The 26,152-nt window shown below is 31.1% G+C and overlaps 1 protein-coding gene across 1 annotated transcript in view; it reads right to left on the bottom strand.

Annotated features, from left to right (window-relative positions):
• The window catches only part of LOC124355549 (AP-5 complex subunit zeta-1-like), an 86,063-nt gene that overhangs the window by 40,752 nt on the left and 19,159 nt on the right, over positions 1-26,152 (bottom strand). The window contains exons 5-9 of the mRNA XM_046806713.1: positions 20,082-20,241; positions 19,104-19,345; positions 17,843-18,048; positions 14,739-14,942; positions 12,751-12,906 (exon numbers count right to left, since the gene is read on the bottom strand). Coding sequence (XP_046662669.1) covers positions 12,751-12,906; positions 14,739-14,942; positions 17,843-18,048; positions 19,104-19,345; positions 20,082-20,241 — 968 coding nt within the window. The remainder of the gene's footprint in view (positions 1-12,750; positions 12,907-14,738; positions 14,943-17,842; positions 18,049-19,103; positions 19,346-20,081; positions 20,242-26,152) is intronic.

Below are 26,152 nucleotides of genomic sequence, written 5' to 3' on the forward strand. Positions count from 1 at the left end.
AAAAAAAAAAAACTTCATTGAGGGGTGTGGCCTAGGGGCACAGACTACCCCAAAAAACAGCTGTTGTTAATTTACAAAAAAAATTATAAAATACAATTTTTCTTTTGGCCCCCAATTTTTTTGAAATTTGGGGGCCGGGGACAACATCACAAATTACCTTAAAAAAGAAAAACCCCAAAAGTCCATTGGTCAAGTGGGCCCCAAAAACACCCAATGGCCTAACACCGAGCCCAGAAAACCCCCCGGGGGTTTTCCCTGTTACCGAAAATTTTCCCAAAAAGGAAAAGTCCTGCGGGTCACAGTCTTATCACCACCAAAGTTTTGGGGAAGAACCCAAAACAAGAAGAAAAAAAAAGAATTGATAAAAAGGCAAAAAAATTTGGGGGAAATCAATGAAAAGAAAGGGGTTAAAAGCCCAAAATATGTTTTGACATCCTCCTTTGCCCCCCACCCCTTTTTTATTAAGAAAAGACTCCCTTTTTTCCACAAAATTTCACATTTGAGGAATGGGGAAACCCCGCTTTTTTGGGGGGGTTTTTACAGGTAAGAGAACCAAAGGGGGAAAAATTTTTCCCGCCAAGTTCTTTCCCCCGTCTCTCAAAACCCAAAAAAGGGGGCTCAACGCAAGGAAATTGACATTTGAACCACTTAAAACCCCCCAAACGATCAACCTACATAATATTTTTTGGGGGTATTTTTAAAAGGTTTTTGATCTTTGATTGTTTCAAAAGGGGTTTTTAGGGGGAAAAACAGCCAAATTTTCACCATATGAACAAGTTTTTAAATAAAAACACAGATCTGTGAAGCCATCAAACACACACGAGAAGAAATCATCCACCCCGATATCAAACCAAGAAAAAATTTTTTTCTAGACGAAGCTCAAAAATTTTTAATTTCCCTTTTTAAAAAATTTTAAAGTTTAGCTCCGGTAAAAAAATTCCTCTTGTCACATCGGGGAAACTGATACTTTTTTACAGACTGGCTCCAAAAACCCAGCATTTTTTTCCCCAAAGACCCAAAAAAAAGGGTTTGGGGAAAAAACCCCAAAAAACTCTTTACTTTGTTTTAAAATTTAAGCCCCCCCAGACAAAAAAAAAAAAAGTAATCTAAGAAAAGGTTTTCCCCTTTTTCTCATCGGGGGCAAAAATTGGGGGTGCGCCCCAAAAAAACCCTAGACACGAAAGAACACAACTATTTTTTTAGCATCTTTAAAAATACATTCAGTTTATTTTTAAAAAAAAAAAAAAATTTTTTGATACAATTTTGCACCAATTTTACAATAGAAAAAATTCACATAGATAACACTAAAATATTTTAGCTAAGTTTTTCTATATAAAAAAATTTTTAAAGATTCTTTGTCTTTTCTTCCCTTGCCCCCATTTTTTTTTTTTCTTCAAAAGGGGAAAAAAAAAACCAGATTTTTTGGGGGAAGTCCGTAACCATCAAATTTCAGACAAAGAAAAAGGGGGGCTAGAGGGGGAAACCCCAAAAATTTATTCCCCAAAAATTTTCCACCTAGCTACTTTTTATTTAGAAAACTTTTCCAAAAAATTTAAAAATTTAATTACAAATCTTTTGGAAAAAAAAAACCTCAGTAAAAAATAATTTTTTTCTTTTTAGTGTTTCCCTTTTAAAAAAAAAATATCGTTGCTACTCTCCTTTTTCAAGGGGGTTTTTTTGTCTGGAACAAAGCTGTTTTTTTACGAAATCAACAAATTTTTGTGGGGGGAAAGAAAAAAACGTGTCCCCCCTGATGAAGCTGGGGGAAAACAAATATTCGTGGACCTATGCAAAAGTTTTTATTGGCCCCCATTTTATTTTTTTTTAAAGTACAAAACTGAAAGATTTATTGGCCAGTTTTTTTTAAAAAGTACTGATAGACAAAACCGACTTAAAATAAAAGGAAATTTTTTTTTTAAAGTACAATGTAAAATCAAAAAATTTTTATTTTTTTTATAATTTTTGTGAAACCCCAAAAACCCCAAAGGGGTTTTTTTTTTTTTTTTCCTATTAGCAACATTTCTTATTCGGGAAATGGAAAAGCGGGGAAAGGGGAAAAAAATTAAAAAATTTTTGACACTCTTTATTTTTTTATTAGGGGGAAATTTTTTTAAAATATTAAAAAAAAAAAAGGGGGGGGTCCAGCCCCCTACATCTATAAAAGTGCCCCCTTTTTTTCCCCAAAATTTTTGGAAAAAAAAGAAATATTAAAAAAGCATAAAAAATCGGGGCCCCTTGGTTTTAAAAATTTTAAAAAAAAATTTTTGGGTTTTTTTTTTCCCCCAAAACCCCCAAAAAATTTTTGAAAAAAATTTTTTAAAATTTAAATTTTTTGTTAGGGGAAAAATTTAAAAGGGGACTTTTTGGGCATGCCCAAAAGAATAAAAAAAAAAAATATATATTAAAAAAATTTAAAATAAAATAAAAATTTAAAAAAAAAAACCATTTTTTTTTTTCCAAAAAACCAAAAATATAAATTTTTATAGAAAACCAAAATTTTTATTTCTTACCCGTATATTTTTCCCCCGGACTATTATGAAAAGAAAATATACAGCTTGATCGAAAATTTTAAAGCCATAATAGAAAATTTTTTTTTTTTAGATCAAAAACCCCTTTTTCAAAAAAATTTAAAACATACTTGACAAAATCAAAAAAACCCCAAATTTTTTTAAAAAAAATTTAATTATTAGAGACAATAAAAAAAAAAAATTTTGGGGAAAAATTTAACAAAAAATTTTTATTTAAAATTTAAATTACATAATCCCATGTGGGGAAAAGATGTAGTTGATTTAAAAAAAATTTTTTTTGAAGTATTTGAATATTGAAGACAAATTTATCTTGTACACAAAAAAGCTAAAAATTTTAATTTTAGCACATTTTGGTTTTAAAGAAAAAGGGGGAAAGGGATGAGAATTTGTTAAACCCCCAAATTACACAAAGGGGCCATAGGGGTTTTGACCCAAATTTGTTAACCCCAAATTATTTATAAAATTAAAAAAAAATAGCTAACTATATAGCAAAATTTTTTTGGGGCCCCCTTCATGATAAAAAAATTTTTATCAAAAAACTGCTAATCCCCCAAAATTTTAAAATTTAAAAAGAAATCAAAAATTTTTTTTAAAATTAAATTTTTCATTCCCCCATATAATACTTTAAATTATATGTATTAAAAATACTTCAAAAAAAAAAGTAAAACTGTAAAAAAAAAAAAAAACTTTATCTTGAATTGTTTTTTAAAAACCTGAATTTTTTTTTTATAAAGAAAAAAAAAAAATAAATTTTTAAATAATTTTTTAAAATTATCTATTTACAAATAATTTTTTTTTTAAAAAACGATTTTGGGCAAAAAGAAAACAAGGGAATTTTTAAGGTTTGTTTTAAAAATTTAAAAACCCAAAAATAAAAACCCCCTTTAAACCCTAATTGTTTGACTTTTTTAAGGTTTAAAGGAAAATTTTGGGCCCCCAAAAAAAAAACTTTAAAATTTTTTGTTTTTTTATTTTTTTGGTTTTTTATTAAAATTGAAACAAAAATTTTAAAAAAAATTTACAAAAAAAAATTTTAAACTCCTTTTTTTGTTAAATTTAAAAAAAATTTTTTTTTTAAAACGAAAAAAAACCAAAAATAAAATTTAAAAAACCACCTCCTTTAAATTTACTTTTGGTTTTTCAGTATTAGGCCCCGGGTTTTTGTTTTTCAATTTTTTTTTAGACAAATTTTTAAACCAAAAAAATTTTCCTTTTTTAAATTAAAATTTTTTTTGGAAAAAAAAAAATTTTTTAAAATTTTCCCTTTTGATAAAAATTTTTTTGAGCTCCAAATTAATTCAGAAAATTTTTTTTCCAATTTTTTAGCAGAATTTCTAAATTTTTTATAAAATTTTTTTTTTAAATTTTTCCCCTTCAAAATTGAAACTTTTTTTTGAAAATTAATTTTAACGTTTTTTAAAATACTAAAGACAGTTTACTAAAAAAAGAGAATGTAACAACAAATATTAGATAGAATCTGTTTTTTGCTTTTAATTAAATTTTCTCAAACGATGGCAAACCCATTTTAAAAGGGGAAACAACTAAAGGGTATCCCACGCAATCTATGAGGGACAGTGGAACTTTTAGAAAAAAGGTTTCCCCCGTTTTTCTGCTAATAGAAGGGAAAATTTATTTTTAAATGTTTTAACTCTTTCCAAAAAATAATATAAGACGACATAACAGACAATTTAAAATATAACATAGTCAAGGTGGGAACTTTTAATTTAATAAAAAATGTAAAGTTCACCCCCATTCACCTTTTCCCCTTATTCAACCCTGAAGTCAAAAGGGTGTGACAAAATTTTTCCCCGGGGTCTGGAATCAACATCCATCCCGAAGAAATCCAAGCCCTGTGGGGACGAAGAAGCTAAAAAAAAAAACCCCTACTTTGTTTGCAAACCCAAAAACCCCGATGGAACATCATTTCATCTTGATTTCATTTTTGGGGGAAAACCTGGGTTACAAACAGATTTAAAACAAGATGAAATGGTGGGTTCCCCATTGCTCATCAGTGTCCCCCCTGATGTTCCCAAACGATGTAAAGTTTTTTTTTAAAACTTTTTCCCCTCACCGACTGGCCCGGGGGTCCTTCAGATGGATTTGATTCCAGATTCCAGGGGTCAATCTGTCACAGCGTTAGAATTCAGGCGTTGCACTAAGTGGGAAGGGGAAATTTAACAAACCCTTTAAAATTTTTTCACGTATGTCACGGAACATTTTACATAACAGACTTTAGTTTATGTAACAGGGCCCACAAAAGTGAACCCGGGGTATTTTTCTGATGGAAAGGGCCCAAAGGGACACCCTCAATTAAAATTTTTGGGTTTTTAGTGGGAAAAAGTTAAATAAAAATTAAATTTTTTTAATTTTAATTTAAGATTTTTTTTGAAATCATAATGTGGGGAAAATAAAAACTATTAAACAATTTTTGATTTGGTTTCTGACAATAAATTGGGGATTTCAAAGAAAAACTGAACCACAATCGTGTTCAAAAAAAATTTTTTGGGTCTGTGGGGTCATGATCTTTACTTTTTGTTTCCTTTATTTTAAATATTTCGGGATGTTTTTGACTTTAAAATTTTCATTTAGAAATTTACTTTTGGGATGTTCCCCCTCTATTTTTTATTCAAAATTTCCCTTTCTTCCCCTTTCTTAAGTATGAAAAGGGTTTTATTTTTATAACAAAAAAAATTTTATTGTCCTGAAATACTAAATTTTCCTTTCAAAAAAAAACCCAGAATTCTTCACCCCCAAAATTTCCCCCCTTGCGGGGATAACAACCAGAAATAATCTCCAAATACTCTCTTTCCTTTACATTTTTTAAAAATTTCTATTAAAATTTTAAAATTGAAAGGGACTTTAAATTCAAAGAGACAAACTTTTTTGGGGTATAATTTTTGGGTTAATTTACTCAAGGGGGGGGGGGAATTGCATACCCCGCGTCCCCTTTTTCCTTTTCTACATAGTTTTAAAATTTTAAAAAATACGTACATTTAAATTTTAGATATTTATGTCATGGTTAAGCTTAAACAAACCAAAAAATTCCTTTAAAAAAGTATTCCCCATCCCGTTTTTTTTTCACCCATTTAAAAAAGGGAGAGAGCATTTTTTGGGCCTATTTTGGGAAAATTTTTTCTTATACACTACCTAATTTTTAAAAAACGTGTAAAAAATTGTTTTTTAAAAGAACACCCCAAAATGATTTTAAAATTTTAAAAAATAGACACAGGCTTTCTCTCAAAAATCCTGACCCCCCCTTTTTTAAACCTCTACTATATTTTGTATTAATAAATAGATTCATTCAATAAATAATAATTTAACTATAATTTACTTTTATTCAGGAACAGAGAAACCAAATTTTCCCAAATTCAATAACAAATTTTTTTTAAAAGTAAATAAATTTTAAAAAAAAATATAACTAAATTTAAAAATTTACACATTTTTAATTTAAGATAAAATTTAAAATTTTCTAACATTTTGGGGTGTTGTGTTTACAATGATTGGGGTAAAAGGATGTTTAAAAACAATAAGAAAACTTTACATAACATACTTTTTCTGGAAGGTTTATTTGAATTGAATGTTTATTTTACTCCAGTTCACCTTTCCCAAATTTTTGGGTTTTTTAAAAATTCAAACAAAGTTGGCAACAAAAAACCAAAATGAACTCTTTACAAACGTTTTGAAAAACCTTTAGACCTTGGGCTACACAAATTTTGGGGGGTAATCATTTTAAGGGGTATTTTCATTGTATTTCAACAAAATTGATGCACTGCAAAATTTTTTAAAAAAATCTCTAAGTACAGTGAGCAACCGAGTTTTCTATTGGACTTTGACCCGGGGTTCCAGGGGTCAAATTTTTGACCGGGTCAATTTCCCAAAGTTTAAAAGGAAGGTTTAACCGACAAAATTCAAAATAAAACTTTTTTAGTTTAAAAAAGGTACACCCCCCCAACAAACCCAAGTTTTTGGGGACCTTTTTTAAACAACACAATTTAATTAAGGTTTTGGGGAAACATGAGAATAATTTTTAAAATTCTGCAACTTAAACTTTTCCTTTACAGGGACACCCCCAAAACCGAAAAAAAAAAAGAAGGGTTTTTATTTTTCCAAATAAAAAAATTAACCTTTTACCTTTTTTTTCTAAAATTCACAGAGCATTTCACAGGGTTATTTAAACAAAATTGAAAGGTTGAATTTTTAAAAATCTGAAAAATTTCCGGGGAAACCGGTCCTTTTTCAAGAGGGCCTAGAACAAAAGGTAACATGGATTTTTAGTAGGGACCCAAAAATTTGTTTCTAAAAAATTAAAAATTTTTAAAAATTTTAAAAAGGGACTTTTTTAAATTTTTTAAAAAGTTAAAAATTTTAGTAAAAAACATGCCAAAATTTTTTCTTCTTGACTTTACAAAGGGGAAACATTTTACCGATGTGAGCCCAAAAACCATTTAAATTCCCTACATTTTTTTTAATTTTCAAATTTAATTTATATCAAAAACAGTTTTTTGTTATTACATTTTTTGTTTTTCCCAAAAAACATCTTATACTTTTTATGTAAGTTTATTTTTAAAATTTTTGTTGGGCCCGCCCCTAGAATACCATGAATGTTTCAGAGTGGCCCAAAAAATTTTATCACAGGTTTTAAAATATTGATTTATAGAATATTACATAATATAAAAAAGGGTTTTCAATAAAATTATTATTTGAGTACAGCAAAAAAAATTTTAGAATCCAAAAAAGGAACCCGGACTTTTTTGATGGCAGCCATTTGCGAAACTTTTTTTCTACTGGGGGACCAAAAATTCACATTTGCGACTTTTGAAACAGAAAGAGATATCCTAAACAAAAAAAAAAAAACCAAAATTTAAAAAAAGCTGTTTACCCAAAAAGGAAATTGGAAAATTCCCTTTTCATAGTGTATAAATGGGAAAAACATAAATATTGGGGGTTTAAAAAAATTCAAATTTGGGAAACTTTTTGATTAAAATCCAAAAACCCAAAAATTATTAAATGTAAATCCAATGGCTTTTCTACAAAACTAAATACTGGGATCATTTTTCTTATGATTTTTTGGGGTCATTGGTTTTCAATTAGTTTAAAATTTAATTTTGACTTTAAAAACCCTTTGGAAAAGCCAAACCCCCCGGGGGTTATTTTGGCCCTTCAAATTTTAGGTTTAAAAACCCAAAAAGTTGAAAAGAAAATTGGAAAAAAGGCCTTTTTTAAAGGCCCAAACGTTGGGGGTTATCAAACCGTTTTTTTTTTAAAAAAATTTTTTTAAAAAGTTTTTTAACTTGAAAAAAAAAATTTTTTTAAAATTTTAAAAGTGCCAATTTTTAAGGGAAAAATAATTTGACTTTTTTATGTTTTAAAAAAATTTTGTTCAATTTGGTTAAAATTTTTGTGGGTTTTTTTAAAAAAACACAATGTTTTTAAATTTACCCGGGGCAAAATTTTAAAATTTTTTAAAAAATAAATTATTTTTGGGGGTTTAAAAAGGGTTTTTTTTTACTTTTTAAGAAAAAATTGGAGATGACTTTTTGTAGGGAAATGCTATATTTTTCTAAGTAAATATGTACAAACCCATTCCGCCTTTAAAAAAAAATTCAAATTCATTTTTTCCACACTAAATAAAAATTTTGTGAAACTATTTTCCAATTTAAAACTAAAATTTTTTAAAAATTTAAATTTTTGTTTAAATTTTTAAAAACACCGATAAAAAAAAAATATTTTTTTCTAACCTTATCGGCCAAAAAATTTTTATCCAAAGTTTTTAGGGTTTAACCAATTAAACAAATGGGGTTTATTAATAAATGGGGATTTATTAATCCTTTTCCGAAAAAACCCAATTAAAATTTTTTACAAAAAAAAAAAATAAAAAATTAATTAAAAAAAAAAACTTGGAAATACTCCCAAAAACCCGGAATGGAAAAAAACAACCAAAACAGGCTCCCTTTTGGCCTTTTGAAAATGGCAAGGGGCAAGGTGGGGGGGGAAATGGGCAGTTGGGGCCCCAAAGGGTTAAAACGGACTTCTAAATTAAAAAAACTTTTTTTAAAAACAAACCAAAAACTTTTAAAATTATTTCCCTTTTTACAAAAATTTTAAAATTTAAAAAATTAACAAAACTTTTAAAGGGGTTTAAAAAAAATTTTGGTGACATTTTTAATTTTTTTTATTACAAAAATTGGGGTTTTTAATTTTTCAGGGAAAAAAATGGTTTTATTGCAAAATTTTTAAATTTCCCCAAAAAAAAATAATTAAAATTTAAATTTGGCCCAAAAGTTCCACAAAATTTTTCCCGGAAAAAAAATGTTTTTTTCTTTTTTTTTTTTTTTTTTTTTTTTTTTTTTTCAGAAAAAATAATTTTTTTGGGAATTCCGTTTTTAAAAAATTTTTTTTCATTTTAAAAACACCTTTAAAATTTAAAAATTAATTCCCCCCCTCCTGGAAATTCCCCCCTAATAACTTTTGTTAAAAACATATTTCCCCCAATTTATTTTTTTAAAACCCGGGTTTTTTCATTTTTACCCTTTTAAAAATTTCTTTGTGTTTCCCTTTTCACCCCCGGCCAACCCCCTTTTCCCGTCCCTTTTTAAATCAACCTTATGGACCTGTTTTCTTTCCCGGTTTTGGGTTTGTTTTGGGAAACAAAAAAATCCGGAAATAAACTGAAAAAGTTTTAAAAAACAAATTTCACTTATTTTAAAAAAATCCTGGGGAAACCCCCAAAATAAACCCAACAACTTTTTTTTATTTAAATTTTAAAACTTTCCCATTTAAAGATTTTTTCTTTTTTTAGTTTAAACAGTTTAAAATAGAAACGGGGTTTAAAACCCTTCCCCCTTTTTTTAACTAAAAAAAAACTCATTACAAGGAAAATTTTTTAATCCCGGTTTTTCCCTTAAACGGAAATTAAAAAATAAGAAAAAAATTAAATAAAAATTTTTAACCAATAGGAAACGTTAACCCCGTTTTTTCTTTTTTCCTTTTAACGTTAACCTTTTTTAAATTAAAACCAAAAAAAAACACAAAATTTTACAAAAATTTTTAATTTAAAAAAAATAAAAGAGAAATAATTCGAAATTTCCGGAAAAGAATTTAAAGTGGTGTAACAACCAAAGGAAGCCCAAGTTTTAATTTTTACCCATTCCCCAAAACCCCCTGTTAAACAAATTTTTTTTAGGGGGCCAAAAAGTAAAATTTTGGGGGGCCCCGAAAATCCCCCCCAAAGCTTAAAAAGGGGAAAACAATTTTAAAAAAGCTGTTTAACAAAAAAAAATGCTGTAAAATCTGTTAAAAATTTTAATTTTTTTGGTTTTTAATAAAAGTTTTAAAATTTAAAAAATAATTTAAAAATTTTGTTTCCAAAAATTTTATTAAAAAGGGAAAATTTTTCAACCCTTTTTTTAAACCCCCCTTTTTATTTGCCAAATTTTTTCAATTTTTTGGGTTGGCCAATTTAAAAAGGGGAATAAAAAGGTCCCCCAAAAAACCCCAGTCCTTAATTTTCCAGGGAACCCCAAACGTTTTTTTAAAAAATTCATTTTTTAGGTTTTTATTTCAAATTTTCAAATTTTTTTTGAACCCAAAAAATAAAATATTATTTCGGGCCTTAGGAATTTTTATCAATTTCTTGGGCCGGCCCAAACCCCCTAAGCCTTTTAAAAAAATACTTTTTTCTTCCAAAAAACATACACAAAAAAATCAAAACTTTTTTTGGACCGTTGGGAAAAACCCGGCCCCCAAAAAGTTTGCTTTTATAAATTTAAAACTTTCAAATTCTGCCCGTTTGAAAGTTGTTTTAGCCCGGGGTTTGGTTTGGGGAGGGGATAAAAAACCTCTTTATAATTTCCTTAATATTTTTATAATTTTTAAAAAGGTTTTTATTTTTAAAAAACCCCCCTGTTGAAATAAATTTTAAAGCTTTTGGAATTAAATTTTTGAAATTTTCAAAAAAATTTTAGTTTTTAACAATAAAGAAATTTAAAATTTCTATTGTAAAATTAAAAAACAAACCCCCTTTTACCAATAAACTTTTTTGAAAACTGCCTTGGAAAAACCCCGTCAATTTAAAATGTTTAAAAAAGTTTTTATTTATTTTTTGTTTTAATTTTCAAAAATTTTAAAATTTAATTTAAATATTTTTTTAAATTATTTTTTTAAAATTTTTGAAAATTTAAATTGCTTTTATTTAACTAAATTTTTTAAATTTTTTATTTCAAAAAAAATTTTAAAAATTTTTCCAAAATATTATTTTTATTTATTTTTCCAAAATTAAATAATGAAAATTTAAAACCCCCAAAGTTAATATTAAAAACCCCCTAATTTAAAAAATCTTATTATAAACAAACCAACCCAAAACAAAAATTAAAAAAATTTTTTAAATTAAATCAATAATAACCCAAAAAAAAAAAAATTTTTAAAAACTTGTTTTTAAAGTAATTTTTAAAACTTTTTTTTTTAAAGTTTATTTATTGGTCTCACCAAAAAAATTTATTTTAACCCCTTTTGTGGCCCCAAAAAAAATTTTCCCCCAAAAAATTTCTTTAAAATTTAAAGGTTTAATTTAAATTTAAAATTTAAAAATTTTTCCTTTTTTTGCGATTTTGAAAAATTTTAAGGAAATTTGGACCAAATTTTCCATTTAAATATGGAAAAAAAAAAAAAAAACTAAAAAATTGTTCAAAATGAAAAAAATTTAAAACCCCCCCTTTTTTTTTTTAAAAAAACCTAACAAACTTTTAAGGGGGGGATTTAAACCCCAAAAAGAAAGAAACCAAGTTTTAAAATGTGGGGACCCTGGGGATTTTTAAACCCTTAAATTAAAGGTGGGGCCCTAAAAGGAAACCTTTTAAATTTTAAATTAGGCCCCTTCACCTTAATGAAAAGCTAAATGAAAAGATCAAAAGGGTAAAATAAAAAACAACCTTTTCAATTTTTTTTAAATTTATCATTAAAATAAAATGAAAAGAAAAGAGAATAAAAAAAAAAAGTATGCCCCGGGTTTCACAGCGCTTCCCTTCTCCCCTTAGCCCCATGGCTTTACAACAAAAATGTTCCAACCAACTCCAAATTTTTCTGCCAACTTTTTCCCCCACCTTTCTTTCCCTTGACCCCAAGGTTTTAACCCTATTTTTAGGGGCCCTTTTAAAGGGAAATTTTTCATTTAAAAACCCAATTTAAACTGATAATCATCTGCGTACAGGTGAGCTGCACAGCTTTGAACACAACTTGGGAAGTCAGACGTATATAAGTTGAACAATATAGGTCCAAGACAACTTCCTTGAGGAACACCTCACCTTTTGACAAGTGAAGTTGACGTCTCACTTCCCATCTTTGTAACCTGACTTCTGTCTCCTAGGTATGATTTTACCCACTCGATTGAATTTTTGCCAAAGCCATAAAAATGCATCTTAGCGTACAAAAGTTCATGGTTAAGGGAATCAAATGCTTGTGAGTAGTCCAGTATCACTAGTGAACTACACATCCCTTTATCTTTCGCATCAATTAAGTCACTGAACAGACTTACCAGGGCAGTGCATGTGCTATGATTTTTTCTAAATCCAGATTGTGTTTTTTGGCAATATGTTTACTTTGTTCATATACTGTGCTATTTGACGTGTTACTATCTTTTCCATAATCTTTGATATTGCTGGTAAAAATCGAGATGGGTCTCAGTTTTTGGACACTTTTAGGGGACGTTACTTTTGGCAATGGATGAACAACACTCATTTTCCATCTCTGCGGGAACACACCGCTCATCAATGATTTGTTAATGAGATGAGTAATTGCACCCAAAGCATACGGACTCACGGCCTTAATCATTTGGATGGATATTTCATCACTACCAACAGCTCTAGATTTTATTTCATTTAGTGCTTTTTTTACATCATCTTCAGTGACAGCAGAAAAGCTAAAATCATTCATCGATTCAATTCTCTTACTAGTTCTGAAGACATCGATTTCTTCAACTCTGGCTTCATTTCCATTCCCCATATTGACAAAATACTGATTGCTCATAGAACACGAAAATGTAATATTAATTTTTTTTAACTTCCTAGAGTTAAATTAATAATGTTTAATGATATTTTTTGTTAGAATTAGGGACAGTTACAATGACCTTGTTTTTTTTGCGATCCTTCGAAAATAGTATAAATTGTTTTACAATTTTCCAAAAAGATTAAAGCAATTATAACAAAAGTTTAAGTAACCCTTGACTTACTTTTGCAAGTTATTGCCGACGGCTGAGACGATGGTGTCGAACAGTTGAGGGCAGAGTTGGATGTTGCTTGTGACCGAGAGGAACTGGGCAACACAAGGATTTCCCAACAGCTCTGGTTGCTGACTCCACACTGTCGTCACATATTGTGACAACAGACTGCAACACACTCGAACTTGACATAACCATCAATACATAGTAACTACTAGATAACTAACTGGATGCGATAAAAAGTGTGTTTTACTTCACCACTTCAGTATATATCTGGTTAGGAGAAGTCTGTAAAGATGGTCAAATCTGTGATGAGCAATAGAACACTGTCTGGTCTGATTTCTCCAGATTAGAATATCTTAATTGGATTAAATCTCCGATTACTTAGATGAGTTGTACACTGAATTCAGGTGGACAAGCTCGACCCATTTCTTTTGCTTTAGATCTTAAAAGATATAAAGCAAGGAGTCTAGTGTGAATCATCAAATATAAATCAACTAAACTGTTGTGTAGAATCAAAAGTGATGCTTAAAAACTTTTGTAAGATAAAATATTTTCTTATATTAAATGAAACTTTACAATTTCATTGTTTTCTTAATTTTGCTATATAATAAGGCTGATATAACCGAGAATGTGTGACTGAGAAAAATGTAAATTAACTAATCAGTTAAATTTTAAGGTGTAATTTATTACAAAACTACCTAATGTCTGTGCTTAGGCTTCATGTTAACATATTAAAATTACATTAGAAACATGGAATGGAGTTCTTATATTGCTATAAAGGATATTATTACTAACATTAATACAAAAAGACCATGTGTAAATCACATATAACCCTTTATCAGGTTATATCAAGCTTATGGCATTCGTTATGGGCATTAAACTCTTGTTTTGAATGCAAATGATGACGTTAATGAATTTGAAAATCTGCAATAGTACTAACCAACAGCATACAGTACTACTGCCATTGCTTGACACCTAATTTTTTTTTTCAAGAGACTAAAAGAGCATCCTACAACAACCATAGGTTCCAGTATTAGTCAAAATTAATCACCTTCAATATTCTATATAGCTAACTTTATACGTAGTGGAATAATTGTAATATCTAACAACGCAATCAACAATTATCATCAACATTTCTTTTTTTAAACTACCTGAATTAAACACCCACTTCCAGTAAAAGTGTGGTGATATCCATTAAACAAATTGGCCTGTCTCAGCCGCCAAACCAAATTCCTACGAGCTGTGTCCGTAAGTATTTGCGTATGATAAATAGTTATTAAGCCAAGAAGTTCCCGTAAATAGAGAATAAAGCAATCTCTATTCATGATCATTGAGAATAGAATATTTGTCACAAGATAAATTAATAGTGAAAGGAATAAATTGGGTACAAATTACAATAGAATAAATTTAAACAAGAGGACAAAAATTAAAGGTCAAGGATGCAAAAGAATTCTTTCATACTGTAGATGGGCTTCTTCACCAGCCAATCATGTAGTTGTCTTTTCAGTCTCTTCGGGTTACAACTTTTAAGGTCTTCTGGAAGTTTGTTAAAAAGCTTGGCTCCAGTAAACAATGGCTTTTTGGTGTATAGAATGATTCTGTGAGCTGGTAGGTGATATGCCTGCGTTCTTCTAGTTTGATGAGTATGCAACTCCTAATTTCTCAACAAGTTTATTTTTTTGTAGCATAAATAATGAACTCTATTATCTAGATTGAGGTAATTGTAAGGATTTATAAGTCCTTAAAAGCTTATCTACAGCTGTCAAAATGAGGGAGGTCAGCCATAAATATTAACACATCGTACAGTAAATGAAAAAAGTTCAGTTTATTTCTTTTTGTTTTTGATTATTGATGCTAGTAGTACAGTTGCACGCTATTAACCCATCTGGTGAAGCATATTTTATTTCATTCATTAATGTCTCGTATTAATGGCTTGAAACTAATTAATTTTCTTTCTGTACTTCGATATAACTTACAAACTGAGAATTTGTACTCACTCAAAAACAGCCTTCTGGTACGAAGGCAAGGGACACAGTAGGGGGAGTCTGGCGAAGATGGCAGGCATGAGGGAGTTATTCGCTTCGTTGCAGTCTCTGACAGAGTCCAGGAAAGCTGACAACAACAACGGGGCAACCTGACTGCAGACCTCCACCAGCCCCTGGGACAACACAGGCTTTAGGGCCGACCAGTAGGCAGGGTACCTGCAACAACAGAAAGCTGTGCATAAAAGCTATTGTCTTCTGTGATAAGGAAAAAATCTTTAAAATATTTTATTACAAATCAGAAACCAATTATCTAGGTTAACATAATCATCTCTTCACATTTTTTAGAGAATGAAACCTCTCCAGCCGCAGTATGGTAGATCGGTTCACACTTAACAAAACCTGTTTTGGAGCAGTCTGAGCACAAAACACACACTGTGTTTTTTGTATTTCCGACACCTGTATATAGAAAACTCTTTCTTTGAATACAGGTCATATACATTGTTTCAAAGCGTGTATAAAACCAGCTTTAGTATTAAGATATCTTTGATTCAGAATATTATCAAAAATAGATTATTATGACAGAGTAAAATCTGTAATAAAGTTTATAATTAAAATTACTGCTATTTATTATGTTGGTATATTTTGGACTTAATATATTATTTTAAAAATTAGTTTTTCAATATTTAGTCCAGTTAAAATATTATAAAAAGTGAAGTAGAATATGCATTTAAAAAAGTAGAATACAGGGATGCTGAAGTCTTCAAACGGTCTAATATCTTCTGTATTCATAAACGTACAAACATAAAACTTTGTACAGTGATATAGGGGATAAAACTGAACTTTTTTATGCAATCGGCAGCTCTTCACCACCTCAGGGGAATGCCCCGTAAGAAGTCGGCGGAAAATTTTAAATGTAAGCATAGGTCGATGTGCATGCCATTTGATAGGTCTTAACTAGTAGAACATAATGCCAAAAAATTAGATCTCAAAAGATTAATCCTAAACAAAATGGCAGTGCTCAAAAGTTTCAATACTAAACTTATATGCAAGTTCCAGAATTGTACTTTTACGAGTACAGAAGGTGTAACAGATCATTTCAAGACTTCAGCAACTCTGTATGATAAACACACTGTAACATTATTCTGAGTCAAAAATAAAGTTGAAATAATTCCTATCTAGTGTGCTAGGTGTCAGGACGATATAGAGAAATATTCACATACACCCATGCATTGTGTCCATTCGTCTAAGAGAGGGTTAAATGAATTACTACTAAAATATGTATAAGAAAATATAAAACTTTCATAAAAATCAGATCTTGAAGGTTAAAGAAGGATTTGAGAAGTGTTCAAATTGGTGAATAACATGGATGTATACAAATAATTACTCATATTTTCATTGAAAAGAAAACTCATGTAAGAGCTTGTGAAGGTTAACTTTTGATATTCTATTTAGGATATGTATTTACCTTCTTATCAGAAAATTCTTTATTCGATTGTTACACATGGTGTACATGATTAAGAAAGTAAATGGTTACGTTTACTAAATATGCTTTACATTAGTATCTAATGAAATTGTATAAAATTCAGAAAAGGAGTACAACGGCAGGTCAGTCAGGTAGCTTTTAAGTTTATTTTTAAATAATTTATTATTTTCTATTAATTTATATTGCTTGGCAGCAAATTAAAAAAATTAGCTCCTATGTATATTGGTTTTTTACAGAAAAAATGTAAGTTATGTTGAGCTACTGCCATATTATTTCTATTTCTTGTATTATAATTATGGTTCTCACCACTTTTGCCTAAGCTATGAGCACGATTCCTCACTGACATAGTTTCATATATATATATGCACTATAAACCGTCATGATACCCAGTTGAGGAAAGTGATCCTTCACACTTTCATTCCATTTAAGTTTTAAAATGACACGAATTGCTTTTTTTTATCACTAAAATTGAATTTAAATTTTGTATTGATGTGGATCCATATAATGAGATACCAAATATAATATGTGAATGGATACGTGAAAAATAAATCATTTTTAGAGTTTCTTGTGAGCATAATTTTGACATTCTGCAAAGAGCATATAAACCAGAGTTAATTTTTGAAACTATTTTTTCTGAATGTTTATTCCATGTCAGCGAACTGTCTAACGTTAAACCCAAAAACTTTACTACTTCTTCCTTAACTATAGCCACTTCATCTATTTCTATATGAGGATTAATTTTATTTCTGCATTGGTTCGTACAAAATTCCATATAGCTTGTTTCTGTTGGATTTAAAATTAAGTTGTTTTCTTTGAAAAACTGATTTATTTTTTATACGCTTAGAAAAGCAAACTCCTCTATTTCCTCTTTAGATGAAGCACTAATTCTTAGTGTGGCATCATCAGCATATAAGCATAATTTATCTAGCTCTGGAATTCCTTTTAGGTAGCAGAGGAATAGAAGTGGCCCCAAAATGGATCCTTGAGGAACCCCATAAGAAGTTTGTTTTAAAATAGAATTATATTTACTAATTAAATTATTCTTGTTATTCAGATTATGTATTTCCACAAACTGCTGTCTGTTTTGTATATATGATTTTAGCTAGTTGTACTCCTTCCCATGGATACCAAACTCCGATAACTTAGTAACTTAGCATGACTAATACTGTCAAATACTTTATGGAGATCCATAAATACTCCTATTACCTTTTCCCCTCTATCCACAGAATCAATCACTGACTCAATGAAATCAGTAGCAGCTGTAACTACAGATTTACTTTGTTTAAACCCATGTTGTATGCTATGAAGTAATTTGTTTTTTTCTAAATAGTCAACCAGCTGGTTAGGCATTGCACGTTCATATATTTTGGATATAACTAGGAGCAATGCAAGTGGCCGATAATTTGCTGCATCAAACTGATCGCCTTTTTTAAATAGAGGTTTTATTTTTGTAATTTTTAGTTTTTCAGGGAATAGTCCAGAGAGGAAAGATGAATTAACTATATGAAGCAGCGGGCAATTAGAAATTCCATAGCATATATATATCACATAATAACAAGTAATAGATAGAATAATAAAATCTCGGTTATTTGTACAAGGTCTACGTGCTACGGTAGATTAAAGACCAACTCACAGTTTGACCAGAGCATCAGTCTCCCCCGCCTGAGCCTTGGATCTCATAAAATGCTTGTAGACAACCTTGAGATCAGCTGTACCATCTATTTGCTGCTTCACCGACATCAGTGAGGTCACCTTGAACCCTGCCTGGACCAGCAGACTAGTCTGGCTCACACAGATAGTAGCTGACAGCAGGGGTAGATCCAGCAGGCAGTGAAGTACCTGTAAAGCACGTAGACAACCTTGAGATCAGCTGTGCCATCTATCTCCTGCTTCAATGACATCAGTGAGGTCACCTTGAACCCTCTCCACTCTTATGGAAAGGGGGACAATGATCAATAAAGCCGCCTACTACACTACCCTGACTAAACTTCGATGTGCAATCCAGAATAACCGACGTGGTCTTTTGTTGTCTGTAGTGTTGTTGTTGCATTACAATGCCAGACTCTATACTGCAAAAGAAACGCAAAATGCAAAACTTAGCGCCAAGTGATTTCCACTTGTTCTGCTACCTACAGGAATGTTTTGGCGGCAAGCGCTTCAATGATGAAGTGAAAGAAGCAGTTAAAGACTGATTACCTTTGCAGGTGGCCGATTTCTACAACTTAGGCATTGTAAAGCTTGTTGAACGATTTTACAAATGTTTTAAATAAGTATGGAAATTATGTACAAAAATAGAGAAGATGTAAGGAATGTGAATAAAACAATTGTTTTAGAAAAAACTTAAATATTTTTTTTTTTAAATCGACTTTAATTTTGGAATAACCATCGTAGTTAGTTTCTGTTATCTCATCTGTGAGCTCAGTGTTGGCAGCGAAGTACGACACAATGTCCAGGAATCCTCCACACATCCCAACGGATAGGTGGCTACCAGCATGAGGATGCTACAGCAGTATCAAGCTAAGCTGTGAGCAAACTGCAACCCATGAGCTACAACGTAGTTAGTTTCTCTTACTTCACTCGTGATTTCTGTGTTAACAGTGAGGTACAGCGTGAGGTCTAGGAACTCCTCCACTAGTCCCGATGGATGGGTGGCTACCAGCTTGAGAAGACTAGGGCAGTATCGGGCCAAGCTGTGAGGCATGAGCCACAACTTAGTTTTGTCTTACCTCAGCTGTGAGCTGGGTGTTGACAGTGAGGTACAGCACGATTTCTAGGAACTCCTCCACTAGTCCCGATAGATGGGTGGCTACCAGCTTGAGAAGGCTAGGCCAGTATCGAGCCAAACTGTCAGCCTATTACGAGCCATGAGCCATAACATAGATAGTTTCTCTTACCTCAGCTGTGAGCTCAGTGTTGACAGTGAGGTACGGCATGAGGTCTAGGAACTCCTCCACTAGTCCCGATGGATGGGTGGCTACCAGCTTGAGAAGACTAGGGCAGTATCGAGCCAAACTCTCAGCCAACTGCGAGCCATGAGCCACAACCACGGTCGCCACTCTCTGGCTCACCAGGCCTTGGCTGAACTCTGCTTTGATCACTGCACCCAGCACCCTCTCTGTGAGTGGGCTGTCACCTCCTTCAGACATAACGCACAATTTTATTAGTAAAACCCATTTTTGGAACTATGAAATAAACAAAATTACTTTGAACCAATATGAATAAATTCTGTACTTTCTTTTTATCAGTGTTACACTAAAGTGAATTTTCAGATTAAGCGGCTTTATCAATATGGAATTAGTGACAAAAAATATATAAGGGTTTAAAATTTGTTAGATTAAAACATTACAAATCACATAGGTAACCGCAACAAATAGAACTATCAAATAAAGTTAAATATAAATTTTAAGATGTTGTTTGAATCAAATGATTTATAAGATAATGGTACCACCAAAGTAAAGGAACTAAAGATAATAATAATAATTGCAAATAATCTAATCTACTACACAACAAGGTAAAAGTATATCAGACAATTACACTGAAATAAATGTTTACATACCTCATGGAAGTCAAAAGAAAAATTGCAACAGCCTATTGAGTGATAGGCTTCACTGGCACTCAGCCAAATTCAATGAATGGACATGCACTATCATAGAACTCATTCTTGTCTATGTATGAGTGAAGTAGAAATTTCATGCAAAATTTAATGTCTACAAATCTTGGTGTATTTAAATTAATGATGAAATCTAAAACAAATTACATAACACAATCTTAATGTTTTTTAAAATTAAAAACTCTGACTATTCCTTTGAAATTTTTTAAAAGCACACAAATAAGGAGGTTCCCCAGATCCCCGACAAGCAAGTAAGACCTACCATCTACCAGGTGGTACTGCCAGACCGATATCAGAAGAGGAGTCAGCCTCAGCTGGTCAGCCAGGTGTAGGACGTTACCAACCATCAGTTGACATCTCCCTCGACAGCTGTTGTCTGCTTCTTTAACTGCCTTCATCGTCAACAGTACCTCTTCGAGCACCTTAAAACAACAAAACTGTGCTGTATAAGCTGTTCATTCCTTCAACAAATATTTAACAGGGGTAAAATTTACACTTACATGGCATTAAAAGCCAGACAATCGTTTAAATCATTTTGCCAAAATTAATAAATGCTTACAAAAATTAGCAAATAAAAGCATGTTTCTATGAATTCTTAAAAATACAACTTTGGCTAACACATTCACTGTGGGATGGATATTTTGTTTGCTACTCAAGTTTTTTTTTTTTTTTTTGAGGGGGAGGCAGGAAAAATGCAATTACGCACGCAGGTAGCCAGCCTGTAGTGTGGGACTCATCTAAAAATGGGTTTACCCACTAAAAAACCTCCTCTACTCTTTAGGATTCTAACCTGGGATTGTTTATCACATTACGTCAGGCTAGGCCTAAATTTGGTTTAAGCCTGTGGGGCTCGCTTGTTATCCAGCCGCTCGGTCAAGGGATCTGGGCCACTTTACGGTCCAGATCGGGTTTCTTTTCCAGGAGGATGCCCAGGACGAACTGTGACAAACAATCCCAGTTCCCCTCATCCAACATAATCTTTTCGCAGACCGTGTCCACTGAAAAAACGGTGCGGCTTCATAGCACCTAATCTTTTAGCACCTAATCTCATACCACCTACAGAAAAAAAGTCGTCATTTAGGTGCTGTGATATTAGGCGCTATAAGGTTAGGTACTGTGCAACGATCCACGGTTCGTTTAGGTGCCGTGAGACTGTTTCAAGTTTCAGTGTCACAGCACCTCTCGCTTTGTTCCAAAGGGGCCTTGGTGGGGACAGAGGGGATGGAGGAGAATCCAACCTTGCCCCTCACCCCGCTCCCGACGACCCGCCATTACTGTCCTCTACAGCAGGGCGAGCAGTCGACAGCACAAGGCGAGGCGACCCGAGATAGACAATTGTCTCCTCGCACAAGAGAAGGATCCGTGCGCATGGCGTGCGGCGGTTGTTGATTACAACTAATAATGGCACCAAAAATTATTTACCTTGAATTTGAATGAATGTTTAGGCCAAACCGCAAATCTTGCACATAATCCAATAATGTAAATTATTTGTTCATCTAATTTCATTGTGTTTTACATTTTTATATAAGTTTTTATCGTCATTGGAATTAAATGTGTTCAAATCGTATATTCCGTGCACTGAAACCGGTAATAATTTGCATTCAAATCTATATAAAAATAGGCAAAGCCTTAAATCATTCATCACTTATTCTGCAATTTCCCTACGTCAGACAAAGTAAATATTTTATACACGTAAGTATCATGACTTACATAAAAAGCAAATTTATTTGGATTAAAATGTAACATCCATAGGGAATTTCAACCATTAGAAGAACTATAGTTTAGCTTTTTAACCTCCCAATGTTCTATAACAGTGAAATTTGACTCACGAGTTTTATACTTTCAGCCGAAAAATCTAGCTATTTCATGCCAAACTGCTAGATAAGTGTTATAATGAATACAAGTACTATACATATGATGTTTTTGTGAACCAAATACGAGATTACTTAAAATAACCCGAACGATGTTAGAAGCATTGAAAGACTCGACAGAGTGTAACATAAGTGGTAGCGCACAGACGATTCTTCGTTAACTTAAAATCAATAGAGTTCTTATTTAGACCAATAAGAGCATATGTACCAAGTTTGAAGTCACTAGGGCCTTTATAATAAGAGTTATCGCACAGACGGACGCACAACAAACCATTTCAATAAAGCCTTTCGATTCTTCATAAAGCGTTAATAAATAGGCGGTTCTTTACATTGCATTAAAAAATATATTTATTTTATAATATTACTATATAAACTTATAAGTCAAACTGCAATTTCTATAATTCATTCCATAAAATAACGGAACTAACCTGAGCTTTTTATAGTAAAAAAATCAAACTGTACAAAAATGGATTATATTAGTTTTTAATATTTAACTCAATGGTGTTCTCCGTGTTATCAAGATGAGTGATTGTGCCGTTTGCGACGATCTTCTGCCTGATGTGAGTGCCTGTTTGTTCTCAATATAAAACAAATCTACACTTCGTTTGTGCTGATATTTTAGAAAGCACATGGAATTGCATGGGACAAGTACGTCGTGAATCATGGATGTGTAAGAACTGCTGCTCAGGTAAGAGTAAATAGCAAAAATAAACAATTACTAAGGACGTTTTGGCCAAATTGCAAGAAGAAGTTTTGTCAAAATGGAGGATACCGTTAAGGCTCAATTTAAAAATTTGATATTACTTTTAAGGAACAAATGGGTGAATTTAAGGAGCCCATACAATTTTTTTCTATTTATTATTGCTTATAAATTTGTAATGCTTATAATTACATTTTTTTGTACATATTGTTAATGCTGCTTTATTCTAAGTAATATTATAATAATCTCGTGGTATACCATTTATTAGATTTACACTGCTTTTGGCTAGTTTATGAATTTAGTTTAAGTGAAGACAATGTTATGGAAATATGAATTGGACAATGAACACTAAGATAATTGTAATTATGATTCAACTGAACTCCCGCACGCGCGGCTTGAGGTGCACTGGGAGGTAAATTTTATTTATATTATGTATTTTTAGATAATAAAAAAGATTGAACTTTAACTTGAACTTGAAAAATTGATTTAAGAATATTATTTTAATATTCTATTAAAAATTGCATATTGTTGTCTATAAATGGCATGAGTATAGGCTACATTTAAAAAAAGTGAAGATGTCTAAATTCTTTCAATCTGGCTTATGGGCTTATATGAAATAATATCCATAGTACGATTACAAATAAGACCTACATATTACACATAAAAATGAATCACAACATATTCTTATTTCGACAAATTTTTAGTAATCCGTTGAAATGTTAAGAAATTTTATAAGAAAAGGTGGATCAAAATAGTTGGCTGGAATATTTTACAATTTGAAAACTATTCTAATATTGTTTCATAATCGAATTTTAACTGAGTATTTAAAAGTTGTTGACACTCAGTTCATGTTCGTAAAACAGGCAGAAACATTTTAATACAAATTAAATTTCAGAACGGTGCTTGATCAGTAGATACGTAGACAGCAAAATTTTTATATATATACTTATATAATAAATATATATATTCTAGCAGTTACCCGCGGCTTCGCACGCAATTTTCTGTTGAAAAACTGGACAATATATATATGTATTCTTTTTCTATAACATAATAAACAGTCTAGAGATAATCGATAGTCACTCAAAGCTATTCCAATCTCCTGATCCAATTTAGATTTAAGTTTAAAGAACAGAGATTTGGGATCCTGAAGTCGTAAAGTGAAACAGTTTTTATAAGATTACTATTTCCCTCCCACATTCCATGTTAATTTATTGACGTTCTTCGATGGCTTCAGTAACAATAAGAGTTAGCCTTTTTATCCCAATGACGAAAGTGTATCGTACAACTCAAAAATTGCTGCGGTCAATATGGGTCTGTTCTGGTCGTTTAAATTCACCCCCGGTCTAATCTATTTACAGTTCCACAATTGGTTTATGCTGTTGCGCTAACCAAAACAATGGTCTCATACGTTGGTTTCGGAATCTAACTTAGGTTAAATTTTTATGATTAAGTGATTTTGACATTTTTACCGATCGCTAAATATGTATTAGGGGTATATGCTTCAAGTATTAGGGCAATATTATCTCCATTTGATTTTCAATAACTACAGTAAAAAGGCCATACACAATGTTAAAGGAACTAACCAGATTAGATTACGTTATGTGCAAACATTCACAGCTTTATACAATAAGGTAGTTGTTATAACAGCGTATAAATAGCATTTCTATTGTATTAGATGGATTATTGATCATTGGCGCAATCTAAATTTAAAATTAAATAACTTCGTATTTGCAATCTACATTACACTACTGATTAAGCACTTTACAATAATTCAATATTTACTCAAATCTAAATGTAAACACATGTTTCTGCCTCTTTGATAAACTTCAGCTGAAAGTGTTAACAGCTACTCTAAGTGTTAATTCAGACCAAAAGCTATACCGGTTCCAAATTTCAGCACAATCCGTATAGCAGTTTCAGCGTGATTCGAGGACAAACATCTTAACATCTAAACATACAAACATCCAAATATCCAAACATTCAAACTTTCGCATTTATAATATTAGTGGGATATATATCTTATTACAGATTGCGCCAGTAACGCACTTATAAGAGCGTGTCTTGTTTTGGTTGTTCAAAGAAAATAACAACTTGTTATGAGTCTTTATAAAAATTATTAATCAGCCTGCTATCTCTGAATTTTGGTGTATTGGCGCGAATATCTCTCTTAGTAACGATTGCATAACAAATTTAAATTAATTTTTAAATTACATTGTCAAAGCTGAACATTCATAGATTAAAAATGAATGTATGAGACCATGTTAAACAAGTCGTGAATCTTAAAAAGAGGATGAGGACTATTAGAACATTACTTGAAAAAACTGAGAACAAGTATACAGTAAGGCTTCAGAAGACCCATATAACATGACATACAGTGCAAGACGACAACATCAAAACGTATATTAACACTTTTGTTGCTGGTATATACTGAGTGAGATCGACTACTCTCAGTCCTCCCACTGCGTCGTAAGAAGTTTGCCGCAGTCTACTTGTAGACTGATTGTTGTTAAAATTAATCTTCCTGATTTTTGAGGATCAAAGTTATTAATTGTTTAGGACGCAATCTCAATACCTCTTAAAATGTTCCATATGATACTATTAATAACATATCCATTTCATTGTAATCTATTTATACAGGATGTATTACATAGGAAAGAAATAAAATTTTATAATATAGAACAAAAATAGGCTTTCAATCTCGGTTTTTTATTGTATATAAAAAATTATTATTATCAGAAATAAACTCTAATTAGTGCCTGGCTCACTTGCCTACATAACGGGCATTGGAGATTAACCTGGCAACCATGCAGTGTGTCTCAGCACTCAGTGCACTGGCACAAGGCACAAGGAAAGACCACATGTGTAGACCTTTGAATCAGGCACACTGCACAGTTACGAGGCACGCAGCAGGAGTGCCTCGTGAAAAATACAACAAATATTGCAATTTGTCTTCTGAGTAATTATAACATGCCTATTTTGTTTTTTGTTTAATCTGCAATGCTCAATAACAATATTATATTTATTTCTGCTATTATAATTATGCAAGTTGCTAGTCAAAATTAATGATGACATGTTTTTTGTAATATACAATACTGAGTCAAAAATATATAAATTTATAAAAGTTTCCACCAAAGCTTATTAAAAAGTGGTTCACAGTGTTCTAGTGGTTGTGATTTTGTTATTATTCTGATAGCTTTGTTTTTCAAGATAACGATTTCATTAATTTTAGCGCTATTACCCAATAATATTAGGCCATACCTTGCTATTGATTAAAAATAGGCATAGTATGCAGATTTAAAATATTTTTCAGTAACACAATTTATAATACGTCTAAGTAAGAAAATTACTCTACCAAAATATTCCTAGAAATTTAGCACAAGAAAAGAAATAATTTGGTGTGTAAATTGTAGGGGTTTGTCGTAAAATAAACAAATGTTTTGAGTTTTGACTTCATTTAGTAAAGATCCATTTGATCTAAACCACATTGAGGCTTTCTCAACTGATTCAATGACAAGAACTTGTAGTTTGTCAAAGTTTGTATGGATATTCTAAAGAGTTGTGTCGTTAGCATATAAAAGAGATTTTAACCTAACAACGGTAGGAAATTAATTTATATATAATAAAAACATAATAGGGCCCAGGACTGACCATTAGGTACAACAATCCCGATCACCAAATTGTTGGACCGATTTCCATTAATAGAAACAAACTTTTCGCCTGCGGTTAGATAAATAGTCTTTAAAGAACTCTTTAAAGCCGGAT

Source organism: Homalodisca vitripennis, chromosome 2 (assembly GCF_021130785.1).
Source record: "Homalodisca vitripennis isolate AUS2020 chromosome 2, UT_GWSS_2.1, whole genome shotgun sequence".
In the NCBI taxonomy this organism is placed as follows: domain Eukaryota; kingdom Metazoa; phylum Arthropoda; class Insecta; order Hemiptera; family Cicadellidae; genus Homalodisca; species Homalodisca vitripennis.